Here is a 21,883-nt window from a genome sequence, read left to right as displayed (position 1 = left end):
TTTATTTGCTTTGGTATTCAGCCAAATCCTGGAATGAATTTGGCCACCACTGGGACCCTTTGGGACCTAGGTGGTCAAGGAGTCTGGGTCACAGGGAAGCCCCTTACAGGGTCTCTGAGAGCTGACAGGTGCCTCTCTGATGGGCACACAGTTTTTCTGGTTTACATCGTCCTCCGGGGAGGTGTCTAAACACTGGCTCCCGGGGGGGGGGGGACTGTCACATGGACTTGAACCTGTAGTGGTCTATGCCTTTAGGTCCTGACTCACCCATTCAAGAGGTAATAAATTTCCCATTGATGGATGGAGTCCCTTGATCAAATCTAAGAGACACTGGAATGTTGGAGAAAACCTGTCATGTGGATACACAACTGGCCTGAGGTCCCCATCCCAGATCCTGTCTATTGAGGGGCTGTCCCCCACATCCTGTCCCCTGCCCTAGCATACAGGAGGCCTCCCAGGACTTGGAAAACAGCAGCCTGGTGAAAGCAGACACTCCAGACTCCCAACCTCAGGCATGTGACCTGGGAACCCATTCCCCCCATTTCCTTGAAGAGTGGCTTCGTTCTGGGTCACTCGCTCCTGTCCTATTCTAGAAACAGTCCCTGGGGGAAATACCAGTCAGCTTGTGCCTGCCAGTCTGGGAAGAATGCAGAGACTGGCTGCTTGACACACAGCTTTTTCTCTTGGGCGCCACGGGGGCTTTGGGGCTGGGTCGTCGCTGCCTCCCAGTCTCCACATGGACCACAAGCAGCTTATGTAGTGGGAAAATGAGAGCTTGGGTCAAAATACTGGGTCACTTCTAGGCTGTGGGTGCTTGTGCAATGTTCTTAACCTCTGAGGCTCCATGTCTTCATCCATAAAGTGGGGATAACACCACCCCCCTCACAAGTTAGTGTGCGGACTAAATGATGCCCAGTCAGGGCTCAAAATGGAGTCAGAGCTCAATTCCTGTGCAGTTGTTCCATGGTCACATCACCTTTGTTCTCAGACATGCGATAATGCGGCTTCCTTGATTACACTAGTGGAAGCAGATGGGAGGTATCTCTTACCTGAGTGACCCGCCACCAAGGCTCAGGAGCCCTATAGTCCTTGGTTCTACCTGCTTCCACCTCAGGGGAGGGATAGGTGGGCCCAGTAGGTCACTGGACACTGCTTCCTACTGGCTTGAACCCCTGAGCTGAGCTTACCACAGCCCTTAAGACTCAGTGCTGTGTGACCCTCAGGCGTGTCCATGCTGTGGCAAAATGTTCCTGGAGCTCAGAGGAGAAGACCATGGTTTGGTCATGGCTAAAGATTTTATTCCAAAAAGCCAACCTGCTCAGAACCAGGCTCTCAGGCATCACGCTCTGAACTCAAAGTAGCGATCTCTCTTCTGCCGCTCATGTGGGGAGACCCTCTTCCCCGAGGGGAACGTCTGGTAGGTCTTCAGGTTCTCAGGGGAGACTCTTAAAAGGTGCCACTTCTTCTCTGGAGTCAGAGGAGGACTGGGGGCAAGGATGGAGCCAGCGTTACGCAGTGTGCCGGGGAGGTGGGGGAGGGGGGAAACGCCCAACCACAGCCCTGTGTGCCCCATGTTCTAGACCATCCTGACCTTGCTGGCTGCTCACCAGCTCAGCATCTGATCAGTCACCCTGCAGCTGAGATCAGAATAATGTGTATTTGCACAACGATACAGTGGTGAAGAGGGAGAACATGGGTGTCAGACAGAACATGGGTGTCAGATTCTGGCTCAACTCCTGCTGGAAGTGGACACGTATAAAATGGACTAATATTAGTACATCTGTCTCAGCTTTGTTTTGAGGAGTAAATGAGGTAATGCTTATAAAGCACTTCAATAATGCCAGACAAGGAGGAAACAGTCAACAAATATTATAAGAAATGGTGGTGATGGTGATGGCGGCGATGGTAGTGATGGTGATGATGGTGGTGGTGATGGTGGTGATGGTGATGATGGTGACGGTGGTGATGGAGGTGATGGTGGTGGTGATGGTGATGACGGTGATGGTGACAGTGACGTAATGGTGATAGTAGTGATGGTGATGATGGTGATGAAACTCAGGAAACGGCAGGGATTTGCCCCAGGCCACAGAGGTGATCAGGGAAAGGGCACTGACCCTCCTACTCCCAATGATCTGGTTGGCCCTGTGTGGTGTATGAAGCCACCGGCTATACAGACTGCCAGAAAATTTGGAGAAGAAATGGACCTGGGGCATCCCAGGCTCCCCACAGCTGTGGGAGGTGCAGATCCTGCCCAGAGTGTTCTCAAGAGGAAATATGTCCCCAGGAGAGGCCCCACACTGCCTCCAGGTTTGGTCTGACTCAGAGCCACCCAAGGGGTGGAGACGGCCAGCTTAGAGTCCTAGAGTTGGTGTCAGGAGATCTCGGTTTCTCCAGGTTCTACCTCCAACCAGACTTGCTACCCAGCACAAGTTTCTGAAGCCATCCCTAAGCCTCAGTTTCCCTATCTATAAAATGGGTCCCTCTATCTTACAGAGAGAAAGCTGCAGAGGCAGTTCAATCTGTGTCTTTAAAAACCATTAAACTCAATGGAAAGGTTTGCCGCCTTATCAGTCATGATGATGGCGAGGCTTGTGGCTCTTGAGGCAAGCAAAGGGTTAGCATGTAGTCAGAAACCCAAGATCTTTCCACTGACCTCCTTATGCCTCCCTCCCCACAAGATGCCTTGGCAGTACAGACTTGATTTCCATGCATTGGTGTCAGGAGGCAAAGCAAGGCAAACATGTACCTGGATTATCTCACAGGGTGGCGTTGACCTTCCCTGGGAAAAGCAGCTCTCCCAAATAAAAGCAGTGAGATTCAGGCAGTGGGGAACTTTCACATATTGCTAGACAGACAGTTGGACTTTGAAAGCTATTTTGTAGTCCTGAGGAGAATATTATTCTGATTCTGGTCTGTGTTGGGGGGACCGATTCCCTGCTCTGTGTAGTGCCCTCTGTGTCCGCCAGAGGGCAGCAGTTCCTCGCTGCTCAGAGCAGCTGTGCCCACGTTTGGACGTGTGTAGCTGCAAGGCTGCCATTGCAGGGGAGAAGCCTGCAGATTCGGGCCAGCAAAGATGGTGGGGTTTGCTCCTAAACTCCCCGTGCATCTGGCCAGGAAAACACTCTGATTCCACTCATTCAGGCTCCTGGCTTCCCTATGAGGCTGCCCAGACCCCAACCCCTTGCTGTGTAACTGTCACCCCCTGCACTGTAGGCCCCTTAGGGCCAGATCTTAACTCCTGTCTCAGTCTGCATGGCTGTATGCCTGGCCGAAAGCAGGTGCCCATGGACATGTGTTTGTAGAGTGCATGAATGAAGGGAGGGCAGGCACTCACAAGTCGGTGGGGAGCGGGTACCGTTCCCACTCCTTCACAGGCAGCACGAAGTAGGGCACCTGGGGCACCATGCCTGTCTTGTCTAGGTAGTATTTCTGATGCTGCTGCGCCGTCTACAGCTCGACCCCAGGAAGAGATGACAGGCTGTTAGGGCGCAGGAGTGACCTGGGAGCCTGCAGCTCCTGCCTGCTATCCCTGGGCAGGGGGTGGGGCTGCCTCCTCTAATGCCCCCGTTGGAGTCCCCAACTGGGTGTCCTCTCCGAGACCAGCTCCCCGCCTGTCTGATGGGGGTACTGGCCCCCACCACACCGGCTTTGCTAGGGAGAGTAAGTGACACAGGGGACCAGCAGAGGTGAGGTATGGGACTCGTGGCTCAGCAGTTGGTACGGTGCGTTTCTCCCTCCCTCCCCCTCCCGGACTGGGGGTGCTCTGTGCGAGAGCCACGATGGACAGCAAAGGCCTTTCTGTACCCACTGACACGGTCCCACAGCCCCTGGACGTCTGACAGCACTGACCCGGTCCTCTCCCTGGGGAGGCTGCCTTCTCATGCAGTTCTCTGCCCTGAGGACCAGGAGGTACCCACGTCCTTGAACTCAGGCTGGAGGGATGTTTGCAAGAGAAGTGAGGGAGAGAGCGGGGTTTCTAGGAACACAGCAGGGAACGAGCACTGGCCCCCTGAGGTGGGTGAGCACCTCCAAGCCTGCGGCCTGCGAGGATGCAGCAGGACCAGAGTGTCAGGGTGTGGACAGTGAAGTCCCAGTCGGGGGCTGAGGTTGCCTCGGGGCACAGCCTCAGAGGGACTGTGAAGCAGAGAGGCGTCAGGTGGGCCCTGGGACTCAGGGGGGGCAAGGACAATTGAGAGTAGACTGAAGGCTGGAGCCAGGGCCAGTGGGGGGGGCGCTTAGTGGGCCCTGTGTGTGTGTGTGTGTGTGTGTGTGTGTGTGTGTGTGGTAGGGGGGGTTCACCCTCTAGGTGAATCTTCAGCCTTTTACTCTAGTAGGAAGTAAGCAAGGGTCCGCAGGGCCATGGGGCAGAGGTGAGGGTGGGTGCATTCCCAAAGACCCCAGCTCTACCGGCAGTGGGGGTGAGAAGGGACAAGGGCCCTCGGAGTCCCTGGGGTGGGGGTGGGCGCATCTAGGAAACCGAGTCCCAAGCCCCATCCCCAGGGCCCCTAGCCAAACACATAGGTTCCCTGCTAGCTCAGGGGCTCAGAACAAGCAAACAAACTCACCCTTTGAGGGCGAGAGGTCTCCTCTGGCCCCCCGCATCAGTCCCGCCCCTTCCCCCACCGCTGCGGGGAGCAAGCTGCAGCCCAGCCCAGCGCAGCCCACCTGGTAGAACCCCATGAGCTGGGCAGAGCGGTCACTATCCAGGTTGAAGCGGGTGTAGACGGGGGTGTGCAGCCAGCGGTCCCGGATGTGGGCGCGCTTGCTCAGCACCAGGTCAGGGTTGGAGGAGAAGAGGGTCGGGAAGTGGCCGCCTCTGCTGAACGGAGTGTGGCTCTTCTCCAGGGCCGCATTGCGTTGGTCCTGGAAGTACTTGAGGGTGGCGGTGCCGTAGGGGGAGCCGAAGGAGAAGGCCACACTGGGGACATGGCCTTGGTACCTGCCACCGTAATGGGGTGGGGGGAATGGGAGGGGAGATCAGTGCAACGTTCCAGGGCCAGTTCCAAGAGAGGCCCTTAAAACCCAGAGATGGGGTCAGTGGGCCCTGCGGGTCACCTCTGGGCCTTGAGAAGCTTCCCTAAGGGGCACTGCCCGTTCAGGGCTCCGGGTAAGGATGAGAGAAAAAGACAGACTCTGGGCCTCTACCTCCCCGTAGAAGATGGTCATCCCTCCAGACCAGAGGCTGAGGCCGGAACCAGAGCACCAAGGCCCCCTCCTGAGCCCCGAGCAAGCCTGCAGGCAAGTCACTCTCCATTCAGAAGATGGGGAGGCCTCCTGCTGCTATCTCATTAAGGGTAGAGAATATCAGAAGTTGGTGGGGACACAGCTGTGTGACACTGCTGTCAGACTGGAGGCAGCCAAGGCCTGGGTTCATGTGCTGCAGCCTGGCTTGAGCTCAACGACCTCACGGGCGCCACTCACGCGGCCTGCCAGGGGCTCCATCGCCCTCTGCGACCACGGAGGCCAGAAAGACGGACAGGGGGCTGGCGAGCGGGGCCCCTCGGAGACCCCGGGGAACACAAGCACGCACAGGACGCTAAGGAGCCCCGGTCGGTGAGATTTGCACAGAGAGCCAGACTTGCTGAGGCCAAGTGAGGGGAGAGAGGGAGGCCCCCAAAGAGCAGGAGCGTCTGACTTTGTGCAAGTGCGGAGATCAATGTTTTCCCCGGTCAGTGCTGCTCACCCCCTAAAACCCGGCCCGGACCCCATGGTGCCATTGAAATGGCCCTTGACAGGCCATCACGGGTCTCCTGCAGCACGGGACGTTGGTGACCTCTGCCTTCTCGTAACGCTGCTCCTGGATTTTAGGACACTGTTCTGCTCCTTGTCCGCTGGTCTTCACCTGCCTCTCTGACCATTCCTTCTCGGTCCCCCCCCCACCCATGGCGGGCCTCCTCTGCTCCATCCTGAGCCCTCACAGGCCCCTGGGTGATGGTATCCATGCTGAAGCCTTCACCCAGCCCAGAAGTTCCCTCAGACTCCCGCACACATGGCACACTAGACCTTCCCTTGGGGGTCCCAGGCACCATCTCTCCCACCACCCCCCCACAGCTAGTCCCGTCTCAGGGAAAAGCACTCGCCAGATGGCCAAGCCAGAAACCTGGCGTCCACCTCCCTCCGCTTCAGCCCCCGCACGCAATCAGTCCCCGGGCCCCAGGGCTCCGTCTGCACCCCTAGCTTGGGCCATGCCACCCCTTACCTGGACCGTGGCCGCAGCAGCCCCCCCATCCTCCTAAGCACGCTCTTACCTCCCACCCCGTTCCCATACTTCAGCCCAACTGACTTTTCTAAAGTCAAGCCCTTAGCGTGGCGTTCAAGGCCATTGATGAGCTGACCTTGCCTCCCTCCCCAGCCTCACCAGCTGTCCCGCACCCGCCTGTAAAGAGCCATTTGCAGGTTCCTGCATGTACCTGATCTTTCTCCCTTCCACCCCTTGTCTCTCCCTCGGGGTTTGCCCTGTGCTCCCCAGCCATCAGGAATGCCAAACTTGCTCTCTCCCCCGGGCCCTAATGCTTGTCTTCAGTACTAAAGGATCCTTTAAGCCTTTCCCTGTCGGGCGCCTGGGTGGCTCATTCGGTTAAGCGTCCAACTCTTGATTTCAGCTGAGGTCATGATCTCAGGGTCCTGAGATCGAGCCCCACGCCGAGCCCCCCGCCGGGCTCCATGCTCAGCACAGAGTCTGCTTGGGATTATCTCTCCCTCGTCCTCTGCCCCTCCCCCTGCTCATTTTCTCTCTCTCTCTCAAATAAATAAATAAATAAATAAATAAATAAATAAATCTTTTCTTAAAAAACAGGCCTGTCCTACCACTTCGAAGATCCTTTCCTTGCCACCTCTTCCAGGTCTGGGTGGGTCCTGCTCTCTGTTCCCGTCCCACCACTAGCCAGACCTCACTCCGAATGTTCTCGTCTACGTCTTTGTCTCGTCACTAGGCTGGGAGCTTCTTGAGCAGAGCTGGATCCTGTCTTACCTCTCCATCCCCAGTTTTCAGGCAGGTCTGGCACGCGCTCTGAGTAGGAAACGTTTGGGAAACAAATAAAATGAGTGGCGACGTGCCTACAGCATCGGTGACATTTCCAGTTGGACCCACTCACACAAATGCCCGGACGACGGTGCCGGAGGGACCCCCAGCACCTCCCCGGGGGCCTCCCCTGCTGGGACACCTCGCCTGTGCTCAGCTGAGTTCTCTTACCAGGGAAGCCCCAGGGAGTGTGGGGAGCCTGCCGGCCCCTGCGACATCATGGGCTCCCCGGTCCCACCAGGCCAAAGGGCACAGCCGTCTGAGGTCCGCGCTTCAGGATAACCGGGGGCAGCCGCTCTGCGCCTCGGCCTCCTCACCAATAAAACTAGAAAAAAATGCACGGCTTCCCTCTTCCCATCTTCAGGTGGGAGTCAGGAAAGGCAAGCCTGGGGATTACGGACAGGCCCTCCAGTTGCTCTCCACTGTGGGCGAGGTGGAACAAGAGCCCCTCCCTGGTTCCTGGCCCTACCTCCCCTCAGCAGCTGTGCCTTTCTAGAATCTTGCAGCACTTGCGGTTGCCTGGGCCCAAGCAGGCAGTGAGGGGAGAAGCCTTCCGCTGCATTCAGACATTGGTCCAGCCTTACCTCTCTTGCCCTTGGCTTCTCTCTGCCCTTGAGACCATGAGCCTTGGGATCCTAACCCACTCCCACCTGTCTCTGCCCTTCTGCTCACCATCCTGAGCTCCTGGCTCATGGCTGGGTCTCCTTCTGTCCTGGAAAGACGGAGGGCTGGCAATGCCTGTGAGGTCACCTTGTCCACTTCCAGGACAGAGTCCTCCTCTTCACCATGGTTTGCCCCCTCCTGGGTCCAGAGCCTCCCCCTCCTTCCTCCCCCCACCCCTGCCCTGCCACTCTCATCAGTCCCTATTTCTCTCGGCCTCTGTCCCCGCTCCTTGCGATCTATACTCTCTCCTGCTCTCTCAGCTTCTTCCCCTCTGCCCACAAACACACACACTTGTGTACATTTTTCCCAGACTGCAAAATCCTCCAGTGGGCCTTGGCCCTCTCATCCCACCCTTTCTCTCCCTCTGTTCCCGAATTTCCCTGCAGAATGTTCTGTACCTTCTGCCTTTGTTTCTTCCTCTCCCATTCTTTCCTTGGCTTCCCTCAGTCCGACTTCTCACCACTGCACCACAGCCCGCCCTGGCCGGCTTAAACGTGAGCCTGTATTTTTTCATTAAAGTAATGTAAGACCATCCAATTGCCAAATCCAACATCCTCGGCTCACCCTTTCTCTGCAACACTTGCACCGATGCAGAAACTCATTTGCAAGAAGCATAAGCTGAGCAGTAGAAGCAGAGTTCCTGAGAGTTCTTTGTGCTATGTATGAAACCTAATAAAAATATAAGCTCGACAGTCAAGCAGTCAGAGGCCAGCAGGAGGGAGAAGCTTCTTGCTTCCTGCGGATGAGTCCTCCCACATTGAGGGAGCTCCCCACAGACGTGCCCCTGCCCCCTGTTTGTCCTTCCACCCTCAGATAGAAAAGCACTGGGCTGGTGGGCTGAAGAGGGAGAAGAGGCTTATTGAAGCCCACCCGTCCCTTTTCCTTTGGAAGCAAGCCAGCCCACACCTCTCCTCTGTCCTGTTTTGGGTGGACACACTCTGCCCGGATCCAGCCCTGCCACCTCCTTCCGGGGCCCAGGATCAGCCCTGTTCTCCCCTATCAACTTTCACTCTTTTATCTCATTTCTCCGAGGGTTCAGAAGGCAGGAATGAAAGTGAGGCTGGTCATCAGGTGCTGTCAAACCCCAACAAAAAGATAACAAAGCAACAGCACGAAAGCGAAAGCAAGGCTGTCCGCAACATTCTGTAGGGACAAGAGCGTGACCCAAGAACATCAGACTGGCCAAGCGGCCATTCAGGTGTAAAGGCAGCCGCCGGTCCTTCCCCGCAAGAAAGAGCTCAGCAACCAAAGCAACCCATAGGCTCCCCTTGCAAGTAGCGTTCAGTGACGAAAGCCTGCCAACTAGATGATTCGAAAGAAAGAAATACCCAGGAATATAGATCCTCTGTGAAAAGGACAGGTGGTTAGCTTCAAATCTATTTAAGCACGGAAGTAGAAATAGCAGCTAGGTGAAGGCTGGTGGCAGCAGGGAATGTAAATGTTATAAAACCTGTCAAAGGGAAAAATAATTTCGGCAACAAAAATTGGGGGGGGGGTTGGGTGGAGGGGCGATGGGAGTGCACTCACGAAGAATTTATAAGCCAAGTCAACGCATGGCAACTAAATTTAAAACGTGTCGTTGAAAAATACACAACACAGTGACTCTCACCCTGGATGGCTTTTAGTCTCCCTCCCTCTCTCTCCTTTAGAGGGATCTTTTAGGAAGTAGTATCTCTTGAGCCGAATTAGCATTTGTCTATGCCAACATCTTTCTCTTCAGTGAAGTCCTAGTATGATCACATTTCATGATTTTCATTTTAAAATAGCAAATGTGGCATAAGCGTATTTTTATAGAATTGCTTTGTCTATCTTTCTATCCACCCAGCCAGCCAGCCACTATTCAGCCTTTTTGCTACATAGACGCACCACGAGGAACCTGGAAGGAAGTTCGCCAAAAGCTAACCCTGGTTAATTCTAGTGTTTGGGTTTGGGGTAGTTTGTTTCTTTGTGCTTTGTACACGTACTTTTTTTTTTTTTTTAAGACAGTGAGATAGTTGAGAATGACTTTACTGGGAACCTACTGGGTGCTGGGTGTTGGGGATCCAGAAGTCCACGAAGCTCAGCCCTTCCTCCTCCCACCTACCCCCTCATTCGTATTCACTGCGTTACACAGTGTGTGTGCAGAGGCCGTGGCAGCAGGGGACACTCTGAGGCCCTTAAATGCAGAGAGGGAGGCCCACTTCCGGGGGGAGGGTTATTGGTGGAGCCCCAGGAAGGGCCTTCCACTGGGTGAGAACCCCAGTGTGGAGGGGGACAGCCTGGGAGCTGGTTTTCTTCCTCTGTTTCTCTTCTAGTGCTTCCAGATGCCCCGAGTCCTCTTCTCTTTTCAGAGCCCCACTCCCTCTGGGAGAGCTCATTTCTGTGAGACTTCCAATACCGCCCCTACACCAAGGACGCCCAGATCTGTGTCTCTGTGTTTCTTCTCCCGGCCACGGATCCACACACCTCGTTGTCCACATAGGGCTTGCTTGCGAGTGCCCAATATGCCTGGATCAAAACCAGCCTCTTCCTCCTTCTCTGGGATAGCGCTGCCTGGTGACACCCACATGCACCCTTCACCAGCCAGAAACCGGGATTCCTGCCATCCTCCCTTCTCCATCCTCTTCCTGTCCCTAAGCCTTGTGACTCTCCCACGGCTGCCAGCCTGGCTCTTCACTCACCGGGACAGTCTTGAATCTCCTAGCCAGTCTCCCAGACCAAGTCTCACCCCTCCAGCCTGCTGTCCACGCTGCTGCCAGAGCGATTTTCTCAAACAGGCATCACATCACCAAGGCTCCCCTCTCCCTTCCCACTTGCCCACGGGCGCCCAATGGCCCGGAAGCGGCACGTCCCTGGGGCCTCACATGCCGTCCACGCCTCTGAGCCTTCACACACATCCACTCGCCCCGGGATGCCAAGTCCCTTCCTGCCCCTGGAGGATTCCCCACCCACTCTCACAGAACCAAGGCTCTCTGTCACCTTCCCTAATCACACACCCTCTTCCAAGCGTGAATGTGTCACATCCTTCATCCACACTCGGGCGCCCAGTGGTCCACTTCCTCTGCTAATCTGTGTTCTCCTCTATCGTCAGCACCTACACAGCACCTAACACAGGACTAGCGCTCAATAAATGTCCACTGGAGGAGGCAGAAGTCCCGAAACCCGGGGGGGCGGGCACCACGGCCCAGAACACGGCTTTCAAGGGGCTGGGCTCTGATCTGCAGAGTGCACGCTGGCGCGCAGCGTCCCACCCACAGGGGCCTTGGTGCTCCTCGGAAGAAAGGAGCTATAGAAATGTGACGTGTTCCTGTGATTCTTGTCTTCACCACCCCCAGGCTCTCTGCCATACTCCTCCTCTCCTCCCTGATTTTCCACCTTCTCTGAATGCCAAGGTATTTGCATCCCAATAGAATAGAAGCCCTCTCCCCCACAGTTCTCCAAGGATTCCTAATCCTGTTCAGAGCTCGCTGCTCGAGGAGCGGCGCAGGTGTGCGCACCTAGGCGCACACGTCCACGTTCATGTAGCTCCGAGGGCGCGCCTCGGCGAGCCAGGTCTGCGTCCCCGGTAGGCACTTGTAGTTGTGTGCCTTGAGCGCTACCCTGTGTGCTTCCGCACCAAAGCTTTCCAAAGGCCTGTTGTTGTGGGTCCTGTGGCCGGCCAAGGTGGAAAGAACAGAGAGGAATGGCGGGTTTCATCACGGAGCATCCAGCGGTCCCTACGGTGCTGCCACACCGCCTCCTTGACGCCCTCCTCTGCGGCCGGGCTCCCCAGCCCCCTGCACAGGAGCTGGGAGACAGTGCTCAGCCGGGTCCCCCGGCAACGATCCTGTGTGTATCCTTGTGTCTACAGAGAGCAATCCCTCCCCGCCTCTTGATGGCTCTGGTAGGCCCCATACCTGACATTAAAATTAATTACCATGCCATCAGAGATCCCAGGAGCAGCCTTATTAACTAATTAACTTGTGACTATGCAGCACGTCCTCATTCCACTCGGGCCTTCTTCTCCACAACACTTCCTGCTGAGGACAGGGCCTATCAGATTCTTCCCCTGGGCAAAAACTTTCAAGGGCTCCCCATTGTCTAGGAAATTAAGAACCAACAGGCCAGACGCTCAAGGCCCTGCTTGACGTGGGCCTCTGGGAGAAGTCTCTCCAATCTTCCCATCCACCTCCATGTGGCAGCTTTTCCACTCCAGCTAAACAGGCCTTTTGCTGATCTCGAGGCATATCCAGCCAGCACTTCCACCCCTGCCTTTCCTCAGGCCGTCCCCTCCATCCCAAAGACACTCCTTTCCTCCTTTCCCGGCCTTGGGAACTTAGCCATCCCTCAAAGTCCATTTCCAAGACCCCCTTTTCCAGGGAGCCACCCAGAGACCATGCTTATCCTCTCCATTGAACTGTCATCTGTGCCCTTTGTGACCCTTTTATAAAAGGTTTTTATTTATTTAAGTAATCTCTACACCCCACGTGGGGCTCGAACTCATGACCCCAAAATCAAGAGTCGCCATGCTCTTCCAACTGAGCTTGCCAGGCGTCCCCCTTTGTGACTCGCTTATGTCCCGGTTCCCATTCTGGCTGTGTTGTAATTACCTGGGCCTTTAGTCTAGTCTTTCTTTCTGAAGTATAAACTCTGTGGGGAGAGAGGGAGGCGTTCTCCTCATATCTGCATCCCTAGCACTCCTGGTGCTCAGGAGACGCTCTGCAAATATTTGTTGAAATGAACTGACAAGTGGAGGCACATTTTGAAGAGCTGATGATTCTTCTGGAAAGAAGGAGGGTCCCTGTTACAAAGCCTAGGTCTCCAGGGGTCCCTGACCCCCTGTTCTCAGGAAGCCTCCCCCGTTCTTCAGGGTTGTGTGAGAGGCACCAGTTGCCTAATGGGCACATGGAGTCTCCTACATCCCTTTGGCACGTGGCCTTTGTTTTGTAGCCGAGGGCGCACGGGCCTGTCTTCAGGGCAGCACCTGCAGCTTGGAACTCTGTCCCAAGTCGTCCCCCCACCCCCGTCCCGTCCCGGGCACACCTCAGTGACCACATCTGGAACAAGGTGGCCTGGGCTACGTGATCTCCAAAGTCCTTACCACTCTGAATATTCTCTGCCTCTATGAATAAAGCTGGTAAGGGGGATGGTTTGAGCGTCAGAAGAGACTGGCTGCGTTTAAAATCCTGTGATTAATGTTTGAAAAGACACACAAAAATAAGAGTTATCCAAGTGTGGTGGGGAACCTTGGATTCTTTCATTAAGTTAACAAAATGAGGTAGCATTTAGAAACAAAAGATAACCCAATTCAGTCCTCATCGGTGGGGATCTTTAGGGACAGCATATCCCTCCCAGAAAGATCCGTGGCCAAAGACCACACTGGCCCGGCTCATGCTTGGAGCCTTCTTTATGATTCACTTGTTATCACAATTTCTAGATCAGTCACAGGACAGGGTGCTCGAGGGAGCTGCAGACCAGTGGCATGGGTAGGAGCAACCCAGGATCGCTTCTGAAATATGCAACCCCCCAGGCTCCGGACAGAGTCAGGGGGACACTTGGGGAGGGTTAGGTTCCACCTGGGGATGGCGGGGAGCCAAAGATAAAAAATATAATAATGTTTAGAATGAAATCCTATGAAAAACACCCAGAATGTGGTATAAACACCTTATCAAGGGCTGCCGAGATGGCTTCGAACTGAAGCTTATGTGATTGCACCATTGGGACCCATCAAGGGCAGCCCCTGCTTGTTCGTCTTATCACAACACCTGGCACATCCCAAGCACTCAGCATGTCTCTGCTCAGCTTGTCTTTGTCAAAGGAATGCCTAAATGAAGGAAAGGATTAAGAGGAAAATCCTAAACCACCCTTTCTGACACACCTGGCTTGACATCAGCAACATCTCAGAATCCAGTTCCTGCCCTCTGTGCCCAGGGCAACTGGTAGGAGAGAGAAGAGAATCTTACACGCTGGAAGAAAATGTTGGGAGTGGCAATCTCAGACACTTTTCGAGAAGGGACCACAGATTGGTAGAGACACTCAGGCTTGCACTTTAGATGCGTGGAGCTTGATAACAGCCAGAGAAAGGAAAGGTAGGTTTGACCCTGCGTCTGAAAATGCTAAAGGCAAGGCAGATCTGGGCACTGGGAAGCTTTCAAAGCCAGCATTCCGTGGGGATTAAGTGAGACCAGGGGAAGAACCGACCACAAAGTCCAGCGGCCAACGCACACTACTAAGCAGTAACCACTGCCCAACCCGCTGCCAGATTCTTCGAAACCCACCCAGGGCCCACCCGGTCTCCTCTAGTCTTTCTTCCGACAAATACGACTCTGGCGCGAATCCTGGGGGCACCACACTGGGCTGGGGCCCGAAAAGTCAGCTCCCTTCCCTTCTCGGGCTCCCTACGCTTGCGCTCCCGCCCAGGCGTCTCCGAACACCAACCTCACGCTGGGGGCTCCCGCTCCTCCCCCTGCCTGGGGCCCCAGGCCGGGTGTGCTCGGGGACCCACTTTCTACGAAGGGGGAGCTGGAAAGCCCCTGCCCGCGCCCAGCCACCGGTCGCTCTGAGCGAGCAACGCCCCGGGAAGGCCACCCACCCAGCTGAACGATCGGCGCTCGCGGTTCCATCAAACCCCAAAGGCGCTGGGGCGGAGTTGCGCGCGGGAGGAGCGTTCGACGGCGCAGACGCGGACTCGGACGCAGGGGTTCAGGCGGGGACCTGGGGGCGCGGCGGCCTTACCCGGGCATGAGGCCGGGATGCACATAGGCGGCATTGAACTCGGTCAGCAGGGTGCCCGCGCCGCGGGAGGCCATGGTGGGTGCGGCAAGCGCGCCTCGAGCCCAGCGCCCCAGCCCTCCCCGCCCGACGGTAAACAGCCCGGGGTCGCCTGGCAACCGCGCGCCTGGCAACGTGACTGGGGCCAAGCAGACGCCGCGTTCGGGGTGGTGGGGGGGCAGCCCTCCTCAAGCGTGCTCTCCGGTGGACCCCGCCAATCGCCGCTCGCACCCACGCGCGGCTTCCACGTCCAGGAATGGGCTCGTCTCTCTGCACAGCCGGCCCGCGTGTGGTGACGGCCCGATGCGGGATGAAGGTACAACCTCGCTGGAGAGGCCCGGCCGGGCTGCGCCCTGAGTGCCCTTCTGTCCGCTGCAGGACTCGGGTACCCGGCCCCAGGCGCCCTCGCTTCGGAGGCGGAGCAGAAAGAGGCAGCCCCATCTCGGCTCTGCTCCAGGAGCCCCATGAGCCAGCGCTCCCCGGGTCTGACCGCACACCCCAGTTCCTCCAGAATTGTCTTCGTTACTCTCTCGTCTCTCCCCGGGAACTTCCTTCTCACCTCTTCCCGCCCGGCACACTATTCCCCAAGAGGGGTTTTCAAGTAAGGGGCAAAAAAGCAAATCCTGGAAAGATCTGGGTGTGTGATTTACACCTGTCCTCAGTTCTGAAGTTCGGTCCACAGGGTGGGACCAGAGAGCAAACTTGCCCAAGTCCCTGGTGAGGTTTCCTTGTAATAATGCCTCCCTCCTGTAGCCGGTGCCCCCACGTCCCGTTTCTCCAGTAACCCTCATCCCAGCCCTGGTCTTTAACTGGGGCGAGAAAGAGCGGTAACAGTCTCCAAGGCGACGTGCTCTGTGCGACTTGGAGCCAAACCTGCCTCCCAGCTCCCTTGCAGGAGTCCTGGTATCCTTAAGAACCCTCCGCCGTTTACCCTGGCCTTCACAGTTTCATTCAATCCTGTCGGAGGAGAAGTGTTATCTTCACAGTTTGACTCTGTAAATGGCAGCTGATGAAGACCATAGACACTAATAAGCTTGCAGGATGCTTTTGCTACCAGATTTCTGAAAAGGCTTTTGCTGACAGATAACAATGGGGTTGGGGGGGGAGGGGCACGGGCTTCCAAGGGGTGCAAGAAGCAGGAGAACTGAGGCCTGGGGGGGAAAAGGAAATGACAGGGAGTGAGTGGTTGCAGACCAGGCAGAAGGACTCTCCACCAGTCCTTCCAACTGCAGTCAGATCTGTGTATTTCTCAATTCCCCACTCAGAATATGAGCAATAATAAGAAAAACATCTGTAAAAGCTGTAAACGAACAACTCTCAGTTCAGGCGTGCTGGACTCCAGAAAGGTATTCCCCCAGCCAGGGTCCAGGGCCCACTCCCACCCCCATCATGACTTCCCAGCTGACGGTGCCTTGAACCTGGCACCCTGTGTTCAACTTGTCTGTGTTCCAGCCAGTCTTCTGCTTGAGGTCCAAGGCCGTATCACATTCACCCCTGAAGCCGCAGTGCCTGGTACTGGGAGAAGTTAGTCAATATTTGTTGAATAAATTTCATAGAGTTACGGAAGTGGATAGTAGTAGGGGGAGTGGAAATTAAAAAGTGAAATCTAGCTTAGGTTCCAGAGGGTCAGCTGCCTCAGCCGAGAGGTGCTATGTGTTAGCAAAGTGGAATTACTGCCGTTTTATCAATATAGAAACAGGTTCAGCTAAGCTCAATGCCTTGTTTAGGGCGAGCTCATGGGCTTTTTCCTGAGGTTGCACAGGCCTCTTGAAATTCACCCCCTACAGGAGAGAACCATCAGAGGGCCTAGGGAGAAGATGGATCTTTTTTTTCCTGCCAAGTCCCGCCACGCCTTACAAATAAAGATCACTTAATGACCTCACTTATGGGGTATGCTAGTTAATTTAGTTTTTTTAAAAAAGAGATATTTAACTTACCTGGTTTTAAAATTTGAGGGATATTCGTTTGTATTTATTCAATAAATACAATAGACTAAAATACTCTTTGCTTCATTGTGGTTAGATAAAAGTGAGAAAGGAGAGCAGGAATTGAGGAAGAAAAGGGAGAGAAGGAAATAGAACATAAGTAGGAAAAGAAAAAGAAGGCAATGTAGCAAGGAATCATCTAGAAGGAGGCTCCTGTGATATCCTGCACATCACTGGACTGTAGAATTCAAAGGGAGTAACCTCTTGTTAGCATGCCATGAAAATTTAACACTTCCTTTTTTGAACCTTTAGGCTCTGTTCCAGTTACATCACCAAGCTCACCCCTTACCCTGTCAACCTTCCATGGGCATCCTGTTATACCCAGGATTCCATGCGAGGCTCTGGGGCTGCAAAGATGCAGAGCACCGGGGTCTCCCCATGGCGAGAATGAAGCGTGAGATGAGAGGGGTGGGGGCAGCACAGATGAGGATGAAGGTGTGGGTGCAGGGGCACTGTCAGGATTGGGCACCAGTGGGCTGAGTCCAGGCGAGAAGGCAGTGGTGGGGTCAGAGCATTCCTGGCGGAGCAAACAGCAAGAAGAAGGGTGCACATGGCCTTGCAGAGGCTCCAGGTTCAGGAATCCTGGGGTCCGGGGTCCCTTTCGTTATAAGCTCCTCCCAGGGTCTGGCGCGGGAAGAAAGGGCAGTTCTTTCTTGGTCCTTGGAAATTATGCCAGATATCCCTTCCCCATGCCCCCCAATTTCAGCAGCTAATTGGACACAAGGCCTGACAGTTCTGCCCCGGTGAGGCTCACTGGCCCTGGCTTTTCCATCCCCAGGCCCCAGACTGGGGCGAGGTTAGTGTCCAGGACCTCAAGCATTGCCCTTAATAGAACATTAGCCTCTGAGGCCTTCATGCTTAGCCTGGCTCTTGAGCTCCCCTCAAACAGCACCCCATCTTCCCAGATCCAAGGATCCCAAAGCAGGAGGTTAGGACCCCACCTCTTGGGGGTACAATGTCCATGAGAGCAGGTGGAGGAAGGAACATCCCCTTTTCCTCAGAGCTCCCTTTCTGACAGCAGCCACCAGGCACAGCCTCAATGCAGTCTGGTGGACGCTGATTTTCCAGCTGGAGGGCCCGGGTGGGGATCTCTGTGTGGCACAGTGGGACCCAGCCAGGCTGGGCCCATCCAGGTTCCCTGAGCCTCATGGACCCCCGGCAGCCCTGGTGGCCACCTTGACTGGGGGGCGTGAATCACCTTAAAACACGAGTGCAACAGCCCAGCTTCCTGGGCACACAGATGCTAAAGCTCCTTGCCCCATGCCCTCCCCTTCCACACTCGTGCCCGTGCCCCTGTGCCCACGGCTGGTGTCAGAGCCGGCCTAGCAGGGCGCAGCAGAGCCCTGTGGAGAGGCAGGCAGGAGCAGCTGCACCAGGGGCTGGGAGACTGGGCAGGGCTTCATCTGAGAGCAGGCGGCTGAATAATGAATTCCAACTCTGAGCCTGCACTCCCAGGCTGCACGCGGGGTGCACAACGCGCACACACACAGATACACACCCGCCGGGCTGACAACTTGGAGGGGCGGGGGCTGGCAGGGCTGGGAGGCTCTGTGAATCGCTGGAAGGAGCCGCTCCTCGGGCTCGGTTGCCTTGGTCTCTGTGGGCAGCATCCGAGGGGGCGCTGGAGGCGGAGGCAGCAGTGCGGAGAGGAGGGAGGCGTGTGAGTGAGTGTAAGCTGCGCTCCGCCAGGCTCACTCCTTCCCAGCTGCTCCCGCCCAGCAGTGTCCAGGCGCTACACACCAGCATGGCTCTGCTTGTCCACCTCAAGACAGTCTCGGAGCTGCGGGGCAGGGGCGACAGGATCGCCAAAGTGACTTTCCGAGGTAGGGAACCCCCTGTCCTAGAGGGACCCCAGCTCTGGGCTGATGGGCATAAGGCAGGGCAGGGCGGATGGATGGGAAAAGTTCTCGCAGGGTTGGGGCGATGAGGTTTTCCATGGGCAGCCATCTGCCCCTGGCCTGACTGGCCATTGTGATTTCCTGACAGTCAGGGTCCCCCGTGTTGCCTTGTCTGCATCTGTATCTGTCCCTCCCTGCCCTTGCCAGCGTGCCATGCGCCTGGTAGGGTGCCGAGTCCTCTGCCTGCGGGGGTCCTGGGGAGGCAGAAGTAAGAACCCCATCTCCGAGCTGAGGGAGACCCAGGGCTAAGAGGCCCAGCCCTGCAGAGCCTCGGTGGGCCCACTCCTCCTCTCCCTCGCCTTCCAGAAGATTTCCTTGGGCACAGGGTGGGGGTGGGCTCTTCAGACTGGAAGCCCCAGCATGGCTCCCCAGAAACCAGGCAGCCAGGGGCTCTCTGGTTGAGGATACTATTGGCTTCTTGTGGATCTTTTGGTGAGCAGGGATCCTGCGAGCTTCACTGGCTTCCCCTCCGTCAATTCTCTTCCTATCCTCCTCCCCACTTGTGCATCCAGTAGCCACTTACTATGTTCTATGTGCCTGGAGGCTGGAGGCTGAGCGTGACCCAGGCTCTGTCATTGAGGAGCCCACCTCCAGTGGGACAGAAGGACCAGTGGACAGACAAGTAGGACAGCTGCATGATATGATGAGGCTGGGGACAAGGGCAGCATGCAAGCCATAGAAGCAGCACCCGACCGGGCTGAAGCAGGAGGGTCAAGGAAGGCTTCCTGGAGGAGGTAGCACCTCAGCAGAAACCCAAGGGGCTAGCAGGAGGGAACGAGGTGAGGAGGTGAGGGCAGAGCTGGTGCAGGGGACAGGATGCTCAAGGCTGGGAGAGGAGCTGGAACGTGGAACAGGGAATAGACAGAGGATCCATGAGGCTGGAGCCCAGAGTGAGTACAGAAGCTGAGGCAGGAGAGACAGGCAGAACCAAGGAGGCAAGGCTGCCCTTACCCTGAGGACAGCGGGCAGCCCCTGAGGGTTTTAAGTAGAAAACAAGAAGGGCAGGCTTTCCTGTGTTTACTGCCCACCGGCCTCTGCTTCTGCCTGGCCGCAGCCCAGCCCTCTGGGCCAGGGGCGTCTCCGGTGGCCTTTCACCAAAGGCCAGGGCACTCCTCACTAGACAAGGCCCTTCTTCCCGGAGAGGGGATGACGGTGGCCGGATGGGGGAGGAGCTGAGAGAACCCCACCAGATTAGAGAGCAAAGTGAACATCAGGCCCCGGCTGGGAATTAGGAGGGATAGGTGAGAGCAGGGGCTGCAGCCCAGTGCCCACGTCACCCCTCAGTGGCGCGGGCTGTGGCAGGAGGCCCGGGTTGTCCACACTGCGGCCTGTTGTGCACAGACTCGGCAGGGGTGCTGGGGATCGCCTCTCCCTGCTAGCAGGTGGGGGAGGAAAGGGTGGGCAGGCTGCCTGTTGCTTCCCACACCAGCCCGAGGACGGCTTTGTCTCCAGCACCCTGGATCTCTGTGTGCCACCTGCTGGCTTTAGAAAAAGCAAGTGTGTCCTTCCATCTGTGAGATGTGTCCCTGTGCTCCACAGACAGCACAGCCCTCAGCCGTTTAGCTACGATCGCTATGCCGTTGCCGCCACGATAGGACAGTCCCCGGCTGGGCAAACCAGGCGCGTTTGTGGGCGGAGACACCACGGCCCTGTTGTAAAGACATCTGCGTGGCATTAGTGCAGGGGCTGAGGCACAGAACCTCACCCCCAGCCCTGGGTGCTCAATCCTGCAAGCCCCGTTATCTCCTCCTGGTCAACCGGGGGTGAGCACACTGTCTGTCTGACGCCCACCTTTTTCTTTGAGGCCTGGAGCCGGCCCTCCAGCCTCAATGGACCACACAAGAATTTGCCTCCTTGCAGGCTGGGCCCTCTGGACCTAGTGGAGAGATCCACTTGCAAGCTGTGTACCTGCGGCAGGTGGCCACAGACAGAGCTCTGGGCAAGGAGCTGGGCATCAGGAATAGGCCGATGGCAGGCAGATTTCTAGAATGCGTCCTTAGGACAACCAGAGATGCCTCAGCCATTCATCTTCTGCAGGCAGCAGTTGACAACCAGAGACACCCCCAAAAGACCAACATTAACAACAATTCAGAGGAGCCGACCCACTCCAGAATGTTCCACAGCATCTCCTGGCATATACAACCACCAGTGTCCAAGCAAACAGCTACAGGGGGAAATGAGAAACTGGTGAATAGTCAGAGGGAGCGGATGGCCCCGAGTTCCCTTAATCCCTGGAGTGAAGTTCAGTGACAGATTGGGTGAGGGAGCCCTAGTGGCCTGGGCCCGTTGGCCGTGACCCCGGCAGACAGGATGAGCTGGTTGAAACATAGTCTGACCTTCTGTGCTGTGCCACCCGGGACACTTAGGGGCTGTGGTGGGAAAAGGTTGATACGGAGTCAGAAGCCCTGGGTCCCACCGGGGTTCTGCCACTCACTTCGCCTCTCTAGTCCTCATCTTTAACATGGGGACGTGGAGAACATCTGCCTCACCGGCTTGCTCCAGGGAAACAGTAGATGTTGGAGGAGTTTGAGGGAAGGGCATTCAAATGACTGATGTCTGCGAGGCGCCCATTCCAGTGCTCCTTGGGGGCAGCTGCCGGTTCCAGAGCCATCTTCTCTCCAGTGCAAGAGAAGAGAGGAGAGAGCATCTGAGGACTTCCTGACCTGTGCCAGGAGCAAGCAGCTCGGGCCTGTCCTCTACTCTGTAGGGATCCCCCGGCTAAGATGTTCCTCGGGAACCTAGGCCTGGAGCAGATGGCCCCTGAGACTCCGTTCCCATGTGGGCTGGACACTCACCAGCTGTGTCCCTGGCCAGCCCTCTCGTCCTGCCGCAGGGTCAGCAGCCTCCCCACCTTCAGGCTCACACCCAGCTCAGCGCCCAGCTCCACTCCAGCTCTTAGCTCTTACTCACCCAATGGCCACTCTTAACCCGATCCTGCCCTTATTCATTCACTCACCGAACATGCTTATATTTGTGGACAGGCCTAGGTCTGGGGGTGAAGACACAGCCCCCTCCTGCAGGGGTTACAGCCCATTGCATCAGACAGGAGACACCAGAAGGCCTGGCCCCCAGTCGGAGTGGTGCACACAGACCCCAGAGCCTCAGGGCCTTAGCTTCCCACGAACAAGATGAGACCATGGTCCGCATTTGACTCAGAGGCCTGCAGCCAGAATCAGGAGAGGGCTGTCTGGAAAGGTGCCATCTCAATGGCAGGTCACTGCTCAACATTTGTCCTTTTCCAACTGCTAACATCGTTCTCGGCATTGATCAGAACCAGGAAACACAGGGTGGGAGGGCCTGTAAGTTCCTCTAGGCCAGCCTCTGTCCAGTGCTCAGCCCATGCAAACCTGGGGAGAACCTGGGCTGTCCGTGGAAGTAGCGACAGACTGTCTGGGGCCAGCTGTCTGATCTCCCTGTACTCCCCATCCCTGAGCTTTCTTGCCAAGGTATGGGGTTTGGGGATTGGATGTGTGAGATGGGTGACATCTGGGGGTTGTGTCTGATCTCCAGATAATTCACCCGAACTGGTGATTGAACCGGTGGTGATAAAGGTCTGCTTTATCAAAGACTTCTCCCTCCTCCTCTAC

General features: G+C 56.3%; 2 protein-coding genes across 4 annotated transcripts in view; one reads left to right on the top strand and one right to left on the bottom strand.

Annotated features, from left to right (window-relative positions):
• Positions 1–1,339: 1,339 nt before the first annotated feature.
• Positions 1,340–14,451, bottom strand: FAM166C (family with sequence similarity 166 member C). The gene is made up of 4 exons (XM_040623725.1): positions 14,378–14,451; positions 4,666–4,939; positions 3,335–3,447; positions 1,340–1,484 (listed from the first exon to the last, which is right to left on the bottom strand). The coding sequence occupies exons 1-4, from the start codon at positions 14,449–14,451 to the stop codon at positions 1,340–1,342; spliced, it is 606 nt and encodes a 201-aa protein (XP_040479659.1).
• Positions 14,452–18,142: 3,691 nt separating this feature from the next.
• OTOF (otoferlin) overlaps positions 18,143–21,883 on the top strand; it is a 91,179-nt gene continuing 87,438 nt past the window's right edge. For all 3 annotated transcript variants that reach the window (XM_040622999.1, XM_040622997.1, XM_040622998.1), the window contains exon 1: positions 18,143–18,221. In XM_040622999.1, coding sequence (XP_040478933.1) covers positions 18,143–18,221 — 79 coding nt within the window. The remainder of the gene's footprint in view (positions 18,222–21,883) is intronic.

Source organism: Ursus maritimus, unplaced genomic scaffold, assembly GCF_017311325.1.
Source record: "Ursus maritimus isolate PB19 unplaced genomic scaffold, ASM1731132v1 scaffold_6, whole genome shotgun sequence".
Lineage (NCBI taxonomy): Eukaryota > Metazoa > Chordata > Mammalia > Carnivora > Ursidae > Ursus > Ursus maritimus.
The sequence above is the reverse complement of the archived record's forward strand: the minus strand, read 5'-3'. Positions and strand labels throughout refer to the sequence as shown.